We start from the raw sequence: 19,275 nt of genomic DNA on the forward strand, positions 1-19,275 counted from the left end.
TTAATAAATAAAGGGAAGAGTTTTTTATAACAAATGTGTGGACTTGTCTAGATGTTAGACACATTTTTTTTCAGTTAAACAAAACTGTGAATGTGGAAAAACAAATAAGGATGTATCTGGAGGACACATGAAAAATACTTTCTATATTATTAAAATATTTTAATACAGAAATAAAGAACAAGCTATTTGTGTTACATGTTTTAGAAACCTTGAAATAAGAGAGAAGGGAGTAAGTAAAATCATTGTAACAATACACATAACCTTGTTTTACAGTATAGTGTTTTTCCACTTGTGGCTATAATTGAGACATAGAGTTGTGCTGTATTTTCCCAAATTGACACAAAAATTATCCCTATGTTATTAGATTTCTGCAAATTCTTCTTACTCGATATCCATCCTTTACTTCCCTAGTGGCTTAAATCAGACATCCTCATAAATTTTAACTTATGGGCCTTTGAATACTGGTTCCTCAGCTGGCAAAGTTGGGGAGGCTTAGGAAATATGGCCTTGCCCCACAAAGTTTGTCACTGGGGGTAGGTTTGAGGCTTCCAATGCCATACTCCATCTCCAGTTTGCTCTCTCTGTTTGCAGTTTTTGGTTAGAAATGTAAGCTCTCAGCTATTTCTGCCCCGATGTCTGCCTACCTCCACGCTTTCCCATCCTAATGATCATAGTCTCTCATCCCTCTGGAAACATAATCCCAAAATAAACTTCTCAGGAAGTTGCTTTGGTCACGATATTTTATCACAGCAATGGAGAAGTAATTAATCCAACTCCCAAAGAGTTTCACCCTTTTGGCTCGTAATCTTCCTTCCTCCAATTGCAATATCACAGTCTCAGGAGAGTGCTTCCTGACTTTCCTTGCTGGGGAAGTTCCTTTGATTAAATGTCCTCAAAGCACCTCAGGCGTTTACTTTACAGAGTTTATAAATTGTGTGCGCACGCTGCAGCTGGTCTTATTTACATTAATCTTAGAGCTGAATCAACTGTACTTCGGCTGGAATTACATTAAACTTACAAATTTATTAAAATAGAACCGCTATGTTTCCTTTTTTAAAAATTATTTATTTATTTTACATCCAGACTGCAGTTCCCCTTTCCTCTTCTCCTCCTATTCCACCCCCTAGTTTCTTTCCTTCTCACTCCCTAAACACCTCCTCTATATATATTCAGGAAAGGGCAGGCTTCCTATAGGAGTTAAAGCATGGTATATCAAGTTCAGTAAGTCTAAGCACATTCCCTTATATTAAAACTGGGCAAAGCAACCCAGTATGAGGAATAGGGTCCCAGAACATAGCCAAAGCTTAAGGGACAGGTCCTGCTCTCTCTGTTTAAAAGTCCCACAAGTATATCAGGCTAAATAACTAACTGTCACATAAATATAGAGGGCCTAAGTCAGTTCCATGCAGACTTCCTAGTTATCAGTCCTGTCTCCGTGAGCACCTCTGAACTCACGTTAGTTGTTTCTGTAGGTTCTCTTGCGTGGTCCTTCACCTCTCTTGCTCATACAATCCTTCCTCCCTTTCTCCAGCAGGATTCCCTGAGCATGGCCTAATGTTTAGCTGTGGCTGTCTGCATTTGTTTTCATCAGTTACTGGAAAGAGGCTCTCTGATGACAATTGGGATGGCCACCAATCTATGTGTATTGCAGAATATTGTTAGGCATCAATATGTTAATTTTTTATTCCTCCAATCGTGTTTAGCTCTATCCTAGGTCTCTGGGTCATAGAGCCTCTGGATCCTGGCAATCCAGGCAGTCTTAGAGATAAGGTTTACTGTGGTAACATGGTTCTCAGTCTGGACCAGTCATTGGTTGGCCACTCCTCCAAACTCTGTCACCCTTACCCTAGCACATCCCATAGGCAGGAGCGACTGTAGTCAAAGGTTGTGTAGTTGGGCCAGCATCTCACTCCATTGCCCATTGGGGCATCCATCTTCAGCCTACAGGCCCATAGTATCCAGCAGACTTTCCCACGAAGCAGGAAATTTTAAAGACATTTCTGCCTATATTGGCAGATTTTAGTTAACTTTCCTCTGTGTTCTGCAGAATGTCTAGCAGACACTTTCATGAAGCAGGAACCCCGAAGAATCATCTCACCTTTATGCAAAGTTTAGCAGTCATCTCTCTCTGGGTACTGCTTGTTCAGTAAAGCAGTCCAGGCAAGAGCAGTTTCTGGCTTTGACAGCTGGATCCAGCACATTTCTTAGCTTTCTGCGATTCCAGACTCATGACAGAGGTACTGGCCAGAGCCATGTTTATTGCCACAACTCTATAGAGTTTCGAGGTCCATGGCATAACCAAGAAGCATGCTGTAGGCTATTCATGAACACTATTTAAGTATTTTGTGGCAGAGCCTCTTAAAAGGGCTGCAAAGTTTTTGCAGCTAAAGCTGAGTCAGGAAGTCTCTCTTCAATGAGACATATTTGCCTCTAGCAAACAGAGCCCACCTGAGAAAATGCTGCTATCAATAAGCCATGCTTAACTCTATTTTTTCTGTCTAAAATTATTTCCCTAAGCTCTCTCAGGCTTTATTTGGATACAGTTGGACACATTTTGGCCACCATTCTGTTGACAGAGTTTTCTGTCCGGCTGGGTCCTATAGCCTTTCAGCTTCAAAGGAACACACAGAGGTCTACATTAATTATAAACTGGCTGGCCTAGTAGCTAAGGCTTCTTATTTACTTTCATAACTTATATTAGCCCATAATTCTTGTCTGTGTTAGCTACATGGCTTGGTACTTTTTTCAGAGGGGCAATCACATCTTTCTTGCTCTGTGTCTGGTGTTCTCTGTGGCTGGGTGATGACTGCAGACTGAAACATTCCTCTTCCCATAATTCTCATTGCCATGCCTCTACTTCCTGCCTGACTACTGGCCAATCATTATTTTGCTAAAAATAATACAAGTGACAGGATAAAAGACCATTGTCCCATAGCAGAAAATGGAAAGTGAACTCTTAGGAAAGAAAGCCAAGAGCATCGCTGGAGAAAGTCACTAGTGTTCTTATGCAAGGTTGCTAAAGTATTTATCATTTGGCTAGAAATTAACAACTACTCATGTGCAGTTTTTAAAGAATTACAAAATTTTTGTCTTTGATTACAAAATATATAGGTTGCTTTTCTATGTAATCATAAACACACTGGAGGTATTTTTGTTGATAGGGTATTTTTTTAAATAATGTAAAATGCAATAAAATTTGACCTTCTCAGTCATTCAGTATGTATGTACATATGCATGTATGTATTATGTTTGGAGTTTAGAGTATGAAGTAACTATTGCTAAATAATTACTTGAAATGGTTATTTTTCAATTATTTTATTTAATCTTTGAGATGTGCATAAATATATATTTACATATGTATTGTCATTATTATGAAATATAAAATGTTAAATCATAGTAATCATGAGAAAAATAAATATAAATCATAGATACTGATGAATTGCAATTGAAAACTACAGCACATTCATGAAAATAGAACCTTTTGATGAGGCATCGTTTCTGTACAAATGACAATGAGGAAGGTGGTTTTTGGAAATGAATTGGTTTAGGAAATGGTGAATTTCTAAACAGAACATCACAGAAACTCAAAGGTGGACAGGTTTTGCAAAAAATAATAGTATTTTGCTGTGTGAAAGGTAAAATCAGTAAAGGTCAGGAAAGATCAAGATATGTGCACCTGGGAGTGTCTGTCTCCTTCTGGTCTCCTCACTGTTTTTAAGTCTGCCTTTTTTGCTGGAGGTAATTATTTGACTTATAGTGTCTGTCCAATTTTCTCAATCAATGGACTAACTCTACTACAGGTTTTCAAAGCAAGTCTCTCAAACCATTAGGTAATTATTTAATTGCTTTATATCTTCACTACTGATTTAGAACTCAGTTAAAGAATTTAATTAATATACACAATTATCAGCAACTTATTTTCATGTGGCTTTGCAGGTGTCATCTACATATTTTATATCTCTACATATAATTTCCATCAGATAAATTTCAAGGTTGCAGGAATCAATACGTAAAATTACCTATTGAGATATGTCTATACATAGTGTTTTGAAAGATTATTAATTAATTATGTGCCTGAAAGAAATATATTCTAAGAAAAATAATTCTTAGTTCAGGTTTTGATGTTTTCTTCATTTTTTCTCATCTTTTCCTTATTTTCCTATGCTCACTTTTACTAAAATATCTCTTATATTCTCTCTGTAAATACACAATTATACATGTAAAAATCCAGATTTAATATATAAAACACATTCATTCCATAAAATGTCCTATAAAAACTAGTTTTTCAAGATAGATAATATATATTATTCGCTAAACAATCCATAAAATTCTTATTTCTCCTTCTGAGTAATAACAGCATTTTAACAGTTCTAAGAAGACATCATTCAGGCCATCACTCCAATTCATTTATATATGTGTAGAAGGTAACAACTGTATGGCTACGAGTCAGTGTACTGTCAATCACATTCCTTCTTTTATTAGTCTCAGGTAGAAAATAAACAAGAAGACTGACAGTTTTGTGTCCTTTGCCATTCCGTGTCACCATCAGAGACCAGAGAGTATTATGTCATCACTCAAGGCTGTCACATTTGTTGTACGTGCCTACGTGTCTTAAAGTTACTTTTACTTTCAATCCCCATAAATAAATACAGGAACTATATATTGATTATGTATTCTTTTAACAAGAATATTTATTTCTATTCTATCATATCATAAATGTTATATAAGGTCATTTGTACTATCATCAAATCCTACAGACTACTGACTGTCATTGTTTCATAGAGGGGCTCCTTAAGATGAAGGATAAATATAACATCTCAATTCTTTTTTAAAACCAAAAATAATGTAAACATGCAGGTAGCATATTATCAAAAAGTATACTTAGTTTCAGTAACAGAATTTTTAACTTAGATACTTGAAGTTTTAGTGCTACAAAGAGATACTTCTAAAATGTAATTATGTTTATTCTATAGGTGATAATTCTCTAGTGATGTGGCAAAGTAATACAGAAAACTGAAATCTTGGCTCTAATTTTGATAGAAAATGAGGTAGCAAACATGAGAGTACTTTAACATGGAGAGTATTTTAATTAAAATTCCTTATCTGGCTATGTTCCTAACTATATTTCTTAGAATTTCATCTCTTTCCCTATTGTCTAAATACCTCATTTTACAATGTTATTTGTGAGTAGTGATATGTTTATTGATAAACTTTACCCTAAAAAAGTGGAATAGTTCTGTACTCAGTAAGCAGTCAGCACTGATATCTGTTTCAAACACTAACAGGTTAACAATTTGTGTTTAGTCTTTGTATTCTAAAGTTTTACATTTGAAAGTAGATAGAATGTAATTTAATTCAAAGATATAGAAAACTTGGAGAAGTTCAGAGGCATGATTGTAAACTTCTTAATTCTAAAAACTACAAGGTTGTTTTATGTAAAGTTAAGGTTACTATATATCTTACATTCCTCTAGTTCTAGATTAGAGCATATCTTCTTCATTTAGTAAATAATTACATGCTTTGTTTTTTTCTACTATGGCATCAGAGATAGATTCTTAGACCATTATTGAATTATCCACAGTTTTTCTTATAAATAAGTGATAATGGATTATTATTTTTTCTTGAAATTCTTGGTAAACCTTGAAATGTCTTCCATTAGAACAGAACAAGTGTGCAATTGGCAGTCTAATTATTTTTTATTTTCTCCTGCTGTAGTATTTTTCAGTGATTTTTCTCAAGAAAGGTACATGTACCATGTTTTCCCCCCTGAGGCCACAGACATGGCACAATTTCTTTCTCTGGCAATATCATGATGAAAAGATATTGGTTGTTACTTTTTTCCCCTTATAACCTTTTCTTTACCAAACTTGCTACAAAAAAATCTCCTTCATTTGGGAGTTTAATAAGTTTTAGGATAGAAATAGAGGTTAATTATAGCTGTTCAAATTATGCTACTTTTATGCCTTCAATTGCAGTTATCATTGTACTATTTTTCTTAGTAATTTCTCCTTGTGGGTATGTAATTTGTTTCTCTTGCTCCTACTGTCCTTTATTCTGTTTTTTATAGATGTTTCAGTCTGGTCAACTATATCATTACTCTCTTTTAATGCTGCATTCTTATGACTTTGTATTCTTTTAGTTTGGAGTTCAGTTCTTTTGTATTTTAATTTTTTCATCATCACTTTTATTGTTTGTTATTTTTATATCACTGTTGTATTTTCTTTGTTTTTATGCTATGAGTATAAAGTAAAGTTGTATCTTTTTGCAATATACCGAATTTTATTTATTTTTTTAAACAATGATATAACTTTTATTGTGTCCAATTCTAGATTAATCTATAATTTCCGATTGTTCCTACAACAAATAAAACATACTTTCAAAGTTTTCCAGATACTTAAATTAGAAAAAGACAAAACTGTTTGTCTGGAAAGACTACTTTTAAACTACGATTCCGTTTAGAAATACCTTACTTGAACTGAATTTCCAATCTATTTACTTCTTACACTATTACATTTTCTCATCATGTCACCTTTTCCGTGTGCGTACATTTAAGGAGCCTTCTAGAAACAACCGTTTCTTTGTCTTCTTCAGCTTCATAAAATGCTCCTGAGAATGCTGAGTGACCTCCAAATAGCCAGTGTGCTTTCTCCTGGGAACAAACTTCAGAGCCTCTTCCCAGTTACCAGTGTTTTTCATGCAGAGTAAAATACGGATCATTTGATCTAAGGTGAGGCTTTTGTTACCGATATCCCACTGTAAGTATTTATCCAGTGGAAGACGTTCTGTGGCTAGGTTTAGCCGTTTTGCCTTGGCCAGGGATATGCCTGTCTGTGCGGTTCTATCAACAAGTGATCCAATTATATAAATTTTATCATGCTTGAAGGTAGTCATAACATTAGGAGAATCTGCAGTTAAATATATAATACTGTCCTTTGGAAATACATCGACGGGAGACTTTTCTGTTGCTGTTAAGAGCAATTTGTCCCACTTTTCACTGTAACGTTTAACTAAGTGTCTATGATAAGCACTATCTAGTTTAAGATTGCAGAAATAAATGTGGAAAGGTTCAACATTTCTCCTGTTCCACCCTTCACTTTCTAGAAGTTGAGAAACCGTATTCTGCAGTTCAGCTGGTTTCATAAAATTTTCGTAATCCATGTCAAAAACCAAAGGCTGTCCAAACTGCATAGCCTGGACACCCTTCCAGTCCATTGCAATGTTCATCTGCCGGTCCCAGAGTCGAAGAAACATAAAGTCCTGTTTTTCTCCACCCTTGGTTTCTAGCAACCTGGCCTTTTTTGCTTCTTCCCGGGCCTCTGCTTTCATTTCCTTTTTTCTTTGCTCAGCTTTTTTCTTTATTTCTTTACCATACAAAAACTTTAAGTATTTTTTTTGGGCTGATTTAGAAGCACATTCCATAAGGGTTTTGAGTTCTTCTTCAGTGATATGTTCTGGTACTTGTCTGCGAAGCAATCGCCACATCTCAATTAATTCTCTGGTGGCAGCTAGAGGATCTTCGCCTTTGTCTGAGGCCATTGAGACACCATCTTCTTGAATGCTAGATTTCATTGTAGTTTTCCACCTGTCCAAGTCTAGCTGTTCTGGAGGGGACGTACTGTCCTTATTATGACAGGACAAAGAAGATGCTTTGGAAGACATGTATCTCTGCAGAACTGTTGAATATAAATTCCTTCTCTTCCTATGAATGGTAAACGGCAACATTAATCTGGCAAAAGGTCTTGAGAATCGGACAGTAACATTCATTTTGAAGAAATGTGAAGAACTCCTATAGAAGAAAAATGAAATTAAGTTAGATAAAGATTTTAAAACTCCCTGTGAATCTGATTTCTTTCTTTCTCAGGCAGACAAGTGAGATGTATTAGTACATATGACCAGTGGACATGGACTCAGGTCAGGGGAAGGCCTTCGGAAAGCTGGGTCTGGCACTCCGGGGGAGGTGGTCATAGTTGTGAACATTTTGACCCCACAGCCATCAGGGACGAGCCAATTGTAGCTACCATGGCTTTCAATTCATCTGTATTAAACTTGAAGCACTACTTCCCTAAGATGCGATCTTCCAGCTGTCAGGAAACCCCAAGTTGGCTCAACACAGGGCCTCACAAACTCTTCATTCTGCAGTTCAGTGTGGATGGACATGATGGTCTGACCAATAGAAACACTGTGCCCCGGGGCTTCCCCCCAAACCCCAAATACTTGTCTGTACAGCCTAGGTTGGAGATACCATTGAGATGAGACATGATTATCTACTTGAAAACTGTCTCCAAGGTCCCTTTGGGCAACCTGTACATTCAACAGGCTGCATACACTACCAAGGAGAATGTTGTTTGCAACCATTGCACACCAGACCCCCATGAGGAAAGGAAGCTGGTCGGCTTAATTGGCTGCAGAAGGGAACTGATTTCTGAAGCACAAAGGGAATCAACTTAGATTGATTGCACATGCACCACTAATTTATTTCTCTCATGTATTACATCCCGACTGCAGTTCCCACTCCCTCTACTCCTCCTAGCCCCTCCCTACTAATTTAACTCCTATGCACCAAAGCTTGTGATCACTTACTGGTCATTTTTTAAATTTTTTATTTTTGCAAGACAAGGGTCTTTTATGTTGACCAGGCTGATTTTAAACTTGTCAGCATCAGTGCTCTGCCCCAGCCTCTGAAATAATTGGCACTATATAGTATGTATCACCACACCCTGTTTCATGTTCTTATTTTATAAATGAATTTCAACATTTTAAAAAAGATTTTATTTTATTTATTATGTATACAGTGTTCTGTCTGCATGTAAGCATGCCAGAAGAGGGCACCAGATCTCATTACAGATGGTTGTGAGCCACCCTGTGGTTGCTGGGAATCGAACTCAAGGATCTCTGGAAGAACAGCCAGTACTCCTAACCGCTGAGCCATCTTTCCAGCCCCTAATTTCAACATATTTTTAAACAAAAGGTTAACTCAAATAAGGTTTTTAGATTTGCATAGAAACAGGCCTAGAGGATCAATATAACTAGAGAGGAAAGTTGTATGCCAATTACAGAGCTGAGAACAAGATGCTATAGTCTCCTTCAGATACATATCCAATCTCAAGATCCTTCATGAAAGCAACGAGGAAGACAAAAGAGCAGGAAAGTTATATAAGGCGGCAGCTAATAGACACCAAAGAGCTGCCACACAGATGCCTCTGTGCTTCCAAAACAGAAATATGCTTAAAATGTGTTAACTAGTGCAAAATATGAGGGGAAAGGAAAATTCCTGAAAAATTCCAACCTTTGGTTTCCTATAATGACCCTGCACACTCCTGGACGTTCTCATGTTCTCTGGCCGTATAGATGCCCGGATGCACTCCTCCCACCCCAAAATACCACAATTTTGTGTGCGGTTTAATCCAAGTTCATGAATTTGGCCTAAACAGATTTTCATAATACCACCCTCTGTTTGTCTTTTCAGCTGCACATAGCTTTATCATTTCACACTTTCGATCAATCAGTCCTATTAATTTCCTTTCTGGTTATTCGAGCTTGGGTTTCTCTGTATTCTGGCACCTTGTGCCTATGATAATCCTTGCAACACTCGAATTGTTTTCCCCACTAGAAGCTAAAGACTGTATTCCATTAGGAATAAAAATGTGTTAGAGAGAAAGCCTGCCTCGAAAAATTCTTTGCAAGTTCTCCACTCCTTAGCGCAGAGTGGCCTCAAACTCCAGACAGATCTCCTGCCTCAGCCTCCTCAGTCCTGAGATTATAAAGGCCTGCACCACCACACTTATTATAAAAAGCTAATTTAAATTTTTTTTATTTTATTTTAGAAGTGTGTGTGTGTGTGTGTGTGTGTGTGTGTGTGTGTGGTGTGTGTGTCCTGGCCAGGGTTAGACACAGTTGTGAGCTGTACGAATTGGGTGCTGAAAACCATGTTCGAATCCTCTGCAAGAGCACTACTTCTTAAGCGCTGAGCCGTCTCTCCTGCCCCCAACAACTTACATTTTAATGCCAATAAAGGAGATGGATTTTGGTAAACACGGCCTTCAGGCATTGTACTACTTACGATTTCTAAATCACCGCTTCCTCTGGACAGTACTTCTCAGCACACACGCTCCACAGCCGGCATCCGGAACAGCCACCGGGTCTACGCAGCACCAGAACACCGGCGGAGGAAAGCCCGCGTGGACCAGGAGTGCGGCCGAGCGCCGAGACCCGCTAACTGCGGCCCGGGAGAGCAGCCCCGAAGAGCACCCCTCCGCCTGCACCGCACATGCCGTAGAGGAGCCGAGGAGTTCCGGCCGCGGCCGCCGGAAGTCCCGCACCGCCAGAAGTCCCGCCTCTTCCTCCCGGCGCTGCCTCTGACGTCTACCCCTGCCGGCAGTTTCTCTGCTTAGAGTCGGTTCGCGGTCTCGTTGACTGGCTGCCTGTGAGTCCTTGTGAAAATGAGTAGGCCCGGGGCTCCACCGGCGCCCCGCCACCCTTTTTAGTGATTTGTTGTTAGAACTAGAAACCTCTTCACCGGCTCTCAGCTTGGTTACTCTATTTATATGTATGTACTAACAAAACGACCTGAACGCAAATCTCACGGTTCTACTTTAAAGTTTAATTCTAGCCAGGCGTAGTGGTGCATACCATTAATCTCAGCGTTTGGGAGGCAGGGGAATCTCTAGCTTGAGGCTAGCCTATGTACAAAGCTAGTTCCAGTATTGCCAAGCCCTACACAGGGCTGCCTCAATACCACCCCCACAAACCGAAACAAACAAAAAGATTGTTGAGATATTCACACAGCAGGGGTTCCTTCCACACCCCGGATTGGGTACGAACCACACCCAAACACCTATTTTCTCCAAGAGATCCTTTATCAAGCAGGAAGGGAAAGTGGCTGCTTTCTGACTCAGGTAGAAAAACAGCAGCAAATGGCCTGCAGGTGTGATCTTTAAATAAGGGTAGGTATGTGTTGGAGTGGGCTGGGGAATGAAGTGGTATATTTTTATTGGGCAAGTTAATTAGGTGAATCAAAGGGGGCTTTTTATTGCTGGGCTTTAATAATTTGATAGCTGGACCCCGGTAGTCAGTCTCAGGAGGAGAAAGTGGTCAATAAGGCAATAGAACTTGATGGCTAGCTTTAGGAATGTTATCTCACGGTTTTTAGCAGGCAAAGGGGATGGGAGAAAAGGGCAAGGCCTCCCAGAGCCATCCATGCTCACCACGCTCAAGCCAACCAGAGTTCCTTCAGTATAAGTCCCCGCTGGCAGTAAAACCTCCGTACTCCAGTGCTAGAGGAGAGGCAGTATTTTCAGCTTGTCAAATGGGTTCTTCAGTAAATCATGCTAAATCAAGGGCTTCGTAATGACATTATCTTTCTGCTCTAAGGTAAAGACTTCAACTCAAAGTAATTGTGAGTGATGTAGTGGCAGATCAAATATTTGAAAGGATAATCAAAAGGCCAGGTATGGTGACACGCGCCTTAAACCCCAGCTTTCGGGATACAGAGCAGCAGTCGAGACTGTCACGTCCACCCTCGACCAGCAAGGAAAAACGCAACACCCGGAGCTCTTCTTGCAGCAGTTTTCAGGACTTTATTCACAGCAATCTATCTCCTTCTCCTTCTCCTTCTCTCTCTCTTTCTCTCTCTCTCTGACCTCTCTTTCTCTCCGGGCCAACCTCTCCCAGCCCTTAAGTAGGCATGGGCTGCCAATCCCGGATTGCCAGGTGGGCATTGCCCATACGCCAATGCATATGCAAGCAGCTGATGATCATTGCGTTATCATAGCATAGGTCAGGCCTTAGCCATCTCAGGAGTTGATTATACATCTCCATCAGGTGTGACACCATGCAGCTTGCTACACGAGACCCCCTTTGGGTGTCAGACGACTCTTTCACAGGTGTTACCTAAGACCATGGAAAACACTGGTATTTACATTACAATTCATAACTGTAGCAAAAGTACAGTCATGAAGTAACAAGAAAAATAATTTTATGGCTGGGGGGGTCAGCACAACATGAGGAACTGTATTAAAGGGTCACAAAATTAGGAAAGTTGAGAACCAGTGAGGTGGAGGCAGGCTGATCTCTGTGAGTTTAAAGCTAGCCTAGTCTTCATAGTGAGTTCCAGGCCAGTCAAGGCTACACAGTGAGACCATGTTGATGGAGGAGAAGGAAGGGAAGGAATGGGAGGAGCAGGAGGAGAGAAAGAGGAGAAGGGAGAAGAGGAAGAGAAGAAGGAAANAAAAAAAAAAAAAAAAAAAAAAAAAAAAAAAAAAACCTCTGCAATAAACAGCCCAGAAAAGTATCCTGACATGTAGTGAGCTGTATTTTTATCTCTTGTGACAGTCCAGGAAGTGAAGTAATAATTTTTGTCATAACCAATGCCAAATGGCAGGACAGATTAATAATTGATGGTTTCCTGATTTTTTAAAATCATTCCTGTGTATATGTGATGTGTATAAATGTGAGTGTAAGTATGGACACACATGGGAATCTGGAGTACAACCTCAGGTGTTGCTGCTTATATTCCACATTGTTCGAAGTAGAATTTTCTTTCTTTTCTTTTTTTTTTTTTTTTGCTTGCTCCTGTGTGTACCAAGTTAGACTGCCTGGAAGCCTCTGGGGATTCCCTTGTTTTTACCACCAATCTTCTGGTAGGGGTGTTGTGATTACAGATGTGCATACTGAGTCATCTCATCGGCCCTGTGATGTGGGATTCCCCTCTGTTTGCTGTGATTGCCATTGTTAACAAAGAAGTTGCTTTTGGCCAATGGCTTAACAGAATATAGCCAGGCTGGAAGAGATATGTAGAGAGGGAGTAGACAGAGTCAGTGAGATGCCATGTAGCTGCCAAAGGAGAAAGACACAAGCTGCCAGTCAGAACCTTGCAGGTAGGCCATGAGCCTTGTGGTAAAATAGAAAATAATAGAAATAAGTTAATTTAAGATAGAAAGAATTAGCCAGCAGGGCGATGGTGGAGCACGCCTTTAATCCCAGCACTTGGGAGGCAGAGGCAGGTGGATCTCTGTGAGTTCGGGGCCAGCCTGGTCTACAAGAGCTAGTTCCAGGACAGGCTCCAAAACTACAGAGAAACCCTGTCTCGAGAAAAAAAAAAAAGAATTAGCCAGAAATAAGCTTAAGCTATTGGCCAAACAGTGTTTTAATTAATACAGTCGGTGTGATTATTTCGGGTCTTGTCGGCTGGGAACAAACAAGCAGCCTCGGGTCTGGGCAGCCAGGAACGAACGAGCAGCCTCAGACTACAGCCCAACTTCACTAATTTTTTTCGCTGTTGATAATCTGAGATCAGTCAGAGAAGGGCATATATATACTCCCGTGAATCCCTAAGGCCGCTCCACTTCTAGTAAGTTCATCTAGGGGACATACCAAAAGTCTCCGTCCACACTGTAAGACATTCCTACTCTTTTGCCTTTGAATTTCTTCCACAACGCGGATGGTGGTCCACTTATTGATACAGAAAGTTCAGAATAAATGAGGTTTGGTTTTCTCATTTTGTTGCTCTTAATTTATTTCCACAGCAGGCATTTAATAAATGTCTTAGGGTTACTATTTTCATGACGAAACACCATGAGCAAAAGCAAGCTGGAGAGCAAAGGGTCTATTTGGCTTACACTTGCACTTGTAGTCTGTCATTGAATGAGGTCAAACAAAGCAGGGCTGATACCCGGAGGCAGGTGCTGATGCTGCGTATTTGCTCCCTGTGGCTTGCTCAGCCTGCTTTCTTTTTTTAAAGATTTATTATTTTATTATGTATACAGTGTATTGTGTGTATGTCTAGATAGATAGATAGATAGATAGATAGATAGATAGATAGATAGATAGATAGATATTATGTATACAGGCACCAGACCTCATTACAGATGGTTGTGAGCCACCATGCGGTTGCTGGGAATTGGACTCAGGACCTCTGGAAGAGCAGCCAGTGCTCTTAACTGCTGAGCCGTCTCTCCAGGCCCATCAGCCTACTTTCTTATAAAACCAAGGACTACCAACGTAGGGATGGTTCCACCCATAATAGACTGGGAGCTCTCCCTATCCATCACTAATTAAGAAAATGCCCTACAGTGGGATATTTCAGAGGCATTTTCTCTGCTGAGATCCCTTTCTCCAGTGACTCTAGCTTGTGTCTGCTGTTAACTGAATGGCAGGTTAGAGTAGTGGGAGTGTGTTGTCCATCACAGATAAGCACTAGGGAAACAAGGAACGTTAAAAATGGGATTGTTTCTTCAACGAGGGAGATGTATAATCTGTTTTTCCACCCAGAAGTCCGGGAACGGAGGTGGCAATAACCTGGTGATCTGTACTACCTGTATAACTAGACCACTCCAAGCTCCCACAAGCAGGACAGGCCGTGGCTAATAACCCAAATGACAGCTACACTTTGTGGCACCAGATCCTCCCCTAGGCCCTTAAGGTAACACATGTAGCCTATCTCTAGAACACATCATGGAATAAATGGCATGTATTTTGAGAAAAGTTTGGGTGTAATTAAGCCTCCTTGTTCACAGGGGGTTGTGTTATACCAGGAAACTTTCTCCAGATTGTATTGTCCTTAAATGTACCTACCATAAACTGCCCGGGTCAGACTCTAGAAGTTTAAATCTAGTCTGGCTACTGATTCTTGTTGAACAGTACTTGTCTCAGGGGGATCATTACTTTCGTGACCCGGACAGTCTCAGAGACCCCCAGAGGAATGAAATGAGAATCAGGCTTTGTAAGTTATGATCAATATCTAACATCACTGCAAATAGTTATTCTGATGTCTTAAAAAGTAAAGCTGGGAGCCGGGTGGTGGTGGCGCACACCTTTAATCCCAGCACCTGGGAGGCAGAGACAGGCAGATCTCTGTAAATTCAAGACCAGCCTGATTTACAGGACAGGCTCCAAAGCTACAAAGAAACCAAAAAAAAAAAAAAAAAAAAAAAGTAAAGTAGGCTGATTTATCTCAGTTTGATTTAATTTAATAATTTAATGTCTATTGGTATTTTTCCTGCGTGTCAAAAAGTTCAGACAAGGTTGTAAGCATAACTGGATATGTGCAGTTATGCTTACATCCGTTTGCATGTGCATTTGAACACAGGACAACCTTGGGTGCTGTTCCTCAGGAATACTGCCTCCTTTTCATTTCTGAGACCACAGGATCTCTTACTGAGCCTACAGCTCCCCCATACCAAGCTAACTGGCCAGTAAACCCCAAGAATCCACTCCCCAGTGCTAGGATCACAAGTGTGTGCTGCCACACCTGGCTTTTCTTCACGTGGGTGCTGGAGGTCAAGCTCACACACTCACATTTGAAAGGCAAGTACTTCACCAACCAAGCCTTCCCTTAGCCCCAAAACAACTCATCTCATGATGACCACCCAGTGGGTCCTTTCTCAGCTTTTCTGCCACCACCCAACAGTACCAAGTTAAGGGAAAAGACTGTAAACCATGGGCCGAACATTCCAAATTCAGATTAATAGCAACTATTGAATGATTAATTCATTAAATGAGTTAATGACAGAGACTCCTAAATTCTTGTTAAAAGTACACTGTGTTAGTTACTTTTCTTGTTAGGCTGTGGCAACATAGGTAACAAAAATAGCTTAAGAAAAGGTTTGTTTTGGACCCCAGTTCAAGGGTACAGACCATCATTGTGGGGAAGGCAGGATGACAGGAGAACAAACTGGCTGGTCACATGGCCTCAGACACAAAGCAAAGAGATGAGTTCCTGTGCTCAGGTCCTTTTCTCCTTTTATTCAGTCTGGGCCCCAGCCTTGAGATGATTCCACCCACATTCAGGTAATCTTCCTCTTTAGTTAAACCTTCCTGGAAACATTTTCAGAGATGCATTCAGAAGTGTGTTTCCATGGTGATTCTAAATCCACTCGAGTTGACTGATTAATCATCACAGCGGGTTTGTACAAAAATGTACTTTCTCAGATTTAAAAGTCTTGTTTGTTCAGGTGCTCAGCTGCAGAACATAATTTTCTGTGCTAAAAATAAAAAGGATACAGGAAGTGCAAAACAAAGAACCTTGTTAACTATTGGTTTACTTTTTTGTTGTATATCCAGAGAACACATAAAGAAAATCAATATTCTCTGGAAACATACAGTATACAGTATACATTTAGCCTCTTGCAGTTTTAAAAAAGGGTATTTGTGTGTCCAGGTGGTGAAGAGACAATGATTAAGGGGAAGAACAGAAGTTGGTGGTCTGGAAAACAAACATAGCACAGATAGATTAAAGATGAGTGGAGGCGACATGAGTAGGAGGACAAGGCAGAAATTGTCCTGTGGAACAAGAAGGAGACATTTTTTTTAAAAGACAGTGTCTGTGTAGTTCAGACTGGCCTAAAACTTTCCTCACGCCTGCTTCCACCTTCCATGTAGCTAAGATTATAGTCCCATAGCACCAGGCCTGGTCTAGACAATTCTCTCTTTTTAAAAGTGTGTGTGTACATGTGTGTTGGTGTATGTGTATGGGGTGTATGCGTGTGTGTGTGTGTGTGTGTGTGTGTGTGTGTGTGTGTGTGAATGCAGGTGCTTGTGTTAGTGCTCACAGAGACTGGGAGAGAGCATTGGGTGTCCTCCCTTGTCACTCTTCCCCACACTTTGCTGAGGCAGGGTCTGCCTGTCCTTGAGCCTGGAGGTCATAAACTTGGAGTTAATGTTGTTCACATAGGCTGGCAACAAAGATATCCCATAATTCTCTTGTTTCTGAGTCTCCTTCCACAAAGAGCTAGGGTCACAGGTGCATGTGAGACCATGCCCAGCTTGCTGTGTGTGTGCTGGGATCTGAACTCAGCTCCTTACGGTTTCAGAGCAGGCACTGTTAACTACTGAGCCATCTCTCCAACTGCATGACAATTCTTTAGAATTTTGTACAGTACATTTCACTTGGCTTGTATACTCCAAGCCATAATCCTTTGTTTACTTGGAAATTTGTCTATTTACTTGATCAGGCTACTATATTTCTTTTCTTTTCTTTTTGGTTTTTCGTGACAAGGTTTCTCTTTAGTTTTTCATGCCTGTCCTGGAATTAGCTCTTGTAGACCAGGCTGGTCTCGAACTCACAGAGATCCGCCTGCCTCTGCCTCCCGAGTGCTGGGATTAAAGGCATGCACCACAGCCCGGCTTAGGCTACTATGTTTCAAACAACCATTAAAGACTTAAACATCAAACCTTTTTTAAAAATCTACTCTAGCTTTCCCTTATTATGGCATGTAGCATCTCTACTCATTCATGTGTGTTGTAAATGTCTATCTCTTTGGCTAGTGAATCTGTAGATTATATCATTTGAAACATCTTTAATCTCATGGTCTATCCCCTTCAGTCACTTTAGATCAATTCGTCAACTCTCACCTTCATTTATACATTAGTCTCCTCTGCTGTCTCTGAATACATTCTCACCTCCTTTCAGAACTTTTACCTTGGAATATCACAATCCTACTCAAAATTCTCAGTGGCTATATGTCTATTGGCTCTAGCTTCAGGTATGGTATGTAAAGAAAGATGGTTGGAATTTGTTATTTATTTTGTTTCTGGTTTTGGTTTTGGTTTTTCGAGACAGAGTTTCTCTATGTAACAACCCTAGCTGTCCTGGAACTAGCTCTGTAGACCAGGCAGTCTCAGACTCAAGAGATCCACCTGCCTCTGCCTCCCAAGTGCTGGAATTGAAGGTGTGTGCCACCTCCATCAGGCTGGTTTTATCTAACAAGTGAAAGCGATGAAGAAATGGAAAATCAGCTGAGTGTGGTAGCGCATGCTTGTATAGCCCAGCACTCAGGAGACAGCAACAGAAGGACTGCTGAAAGTCTTGAGGCCAGCCTGGGCTACATAAGAAGTTTCAGGCTGTAGCAGGCTACACTGTAAAACTCCTCCAAACCAACCAACCAGCTCACCAGTCAAACACACTGAAAATCAGTTCTTAGACCCACTGGAAGTGAGACAACCACTGCCCTAAAAACGTAGAACAGTGAGGTTAATTAGAAAAAACATTAATTAAAAAAAAAAAAAAAAAAACACAGCTTAAAACAGGCATGATGATGCAGCCCTGCAGTCCTAGCTCTCAGGAGACTGAAGCAGGAGGGTAACCTCAAAAAGATCTTGCTTTACAAAAAATGTACTTACTGTGATGTGGGAGGTCCTTCTGTGTATGTGTCGCTTTTATTGGTTGATGAATAAAGCTGTTTTGGGCATTGACTTAGCAGAGTACAGCCAGGAAGGAAATCCAGAGATATAAAGAGAGAGTAGGCAGAGTAAAAGAGATGCCAGCCAGCCTGAGGAAACAGGACATGTAGGAAATGAGGTAACACCATGGCCACATGGCAACACATGGACTAATAGAAATGGGTTAATTTAGGATGTAAGAGCTAGCTGGGTGGTGGTGGTGCACGCCTTTAATCCTAGCACTGGGGAGGCAGAGGCAGGTGGATCTCTGTGAGTTTGAGGCCAGACTGGTCTATAGAGTGAGTCCAGGACTGGCTCCATAGCTACTGAGAAACCCTGTCTAGAAAAAACAACAACAAAAAAAGTAAGAACTAGCTAGAAATACACCTGAGCCATCAGCCAAACAGTGTTGTAATTAATATAGTTTCTGCATGATAATTGGGATCTGGGTGGCTGGGAAATGAAAGTACTACACACTGAAGCAGAAACTTGGAGCTGATTCCCCCCCCCCCCTCAGAGGAGCCAGTAGCTGGAAAAAAGGAAATTAATTTGAATGGCAACTAGCTAACACCTGGATAGTCAGTGTGGGTAGTCTGAGGCTCCAGAGAGCCAGCCTCCACCTCTGTGCGTGGAGCTCACTAGCTTCTCAGTTACTGTCAAAGTTCCCGTCAGGGTGTGGAATAAAGGAATATTGTGAAATACGTCCCAATTTTTGTTCTCCATTGCAAGACCTACCTTCAAAGGCAACTTAGTTAGAGCCTGATCTGGGATTTCATCAGAGCTTGGTGTGAGAGAAGGCACATAGCCAACTCCAGCCTCCTCAAGCTATCCTGTCCAGAAGGGTTTGGAACTCACATGCTCCAGACAGAGGTTCCTTAATGATCCAATGGCTTCCCCCTCCACTTAGAATAAGTCCATACCAGGGCGGTGGTGGCACATGCCTTTAATCCCAGCACTTGGGAGGCAGAAGCAGGCGGATGTCTGTGAGTTTGAGGCCAGCCTGGTCTATAAGAGCTAGTTCCAGGACAGGCTCCAAAGCTACAGAGAAACCCTGTCTCGAAAAACCCCAAAAGATAAATAAATAAAATTAAAGAAGGAAAGAAAGAAAGAAAGAAAGAA

The 19,275-nt window shown here is 40.6% G+C and overlaps 1 protein-coding gene and 1 non-coding gene across 2 annotated transcripts; both read right to left on the reverse strand.

Moving 5' to 3' along the window:
* Positions 1–6,289: 6,289 nt before the first annotated feature.
* Positions 6,290–10,306, reverse strand: Trmt10c (tRNA methyltransferase 10C, mitochondrial RNase P subunit). The gene is made up of 2 exons (XM_050122350.1): positions 10,061–10,306; positions 6,290–7,786 (listed from the first exon to the last, which is right to left on the reverse strand). Exon 2 carries the CDS (start codon positions 7,762–7,764, stop codon positions 6,526–6,528), a length of 1,239 nt encoding a protein of 412 aa, XP_049978307.1. The 5' UTR covers positions 7,765–7,786; positions 10,061–10,306; the 3' UTR covers positions 6,290–6,525.
* Positions 8,274–8,408, reverse strand: LOC126488742 (small nucleolar RNA SNORA70). Its single transcript, XR_007588788.1, has one exon. It is a non-coding gene; the product is annotated as a small nucleolar RNA SNORA70 (small nucleolar RNA).
* Positions 10,307–19,275: the final 8,969 nt, after the last annotated feature.

Source organism: Alexandromys fortis, unplaced genomic scaffold (genome assembly GCF_014885135.2).
Source record: "Alexandromys fortis isolate MF-2015 unplaced genomic scaffold, M_Fortis_MF-2015_v1.1 scaffold_187, whole genome shotgun sequence".
NCBI classification, from domain to species: Eukaryota; Metazoa; Chordata; class Mammalia; order Rodentia; family Cricetidae; genus Alexandromys; species Alexandromys fortis.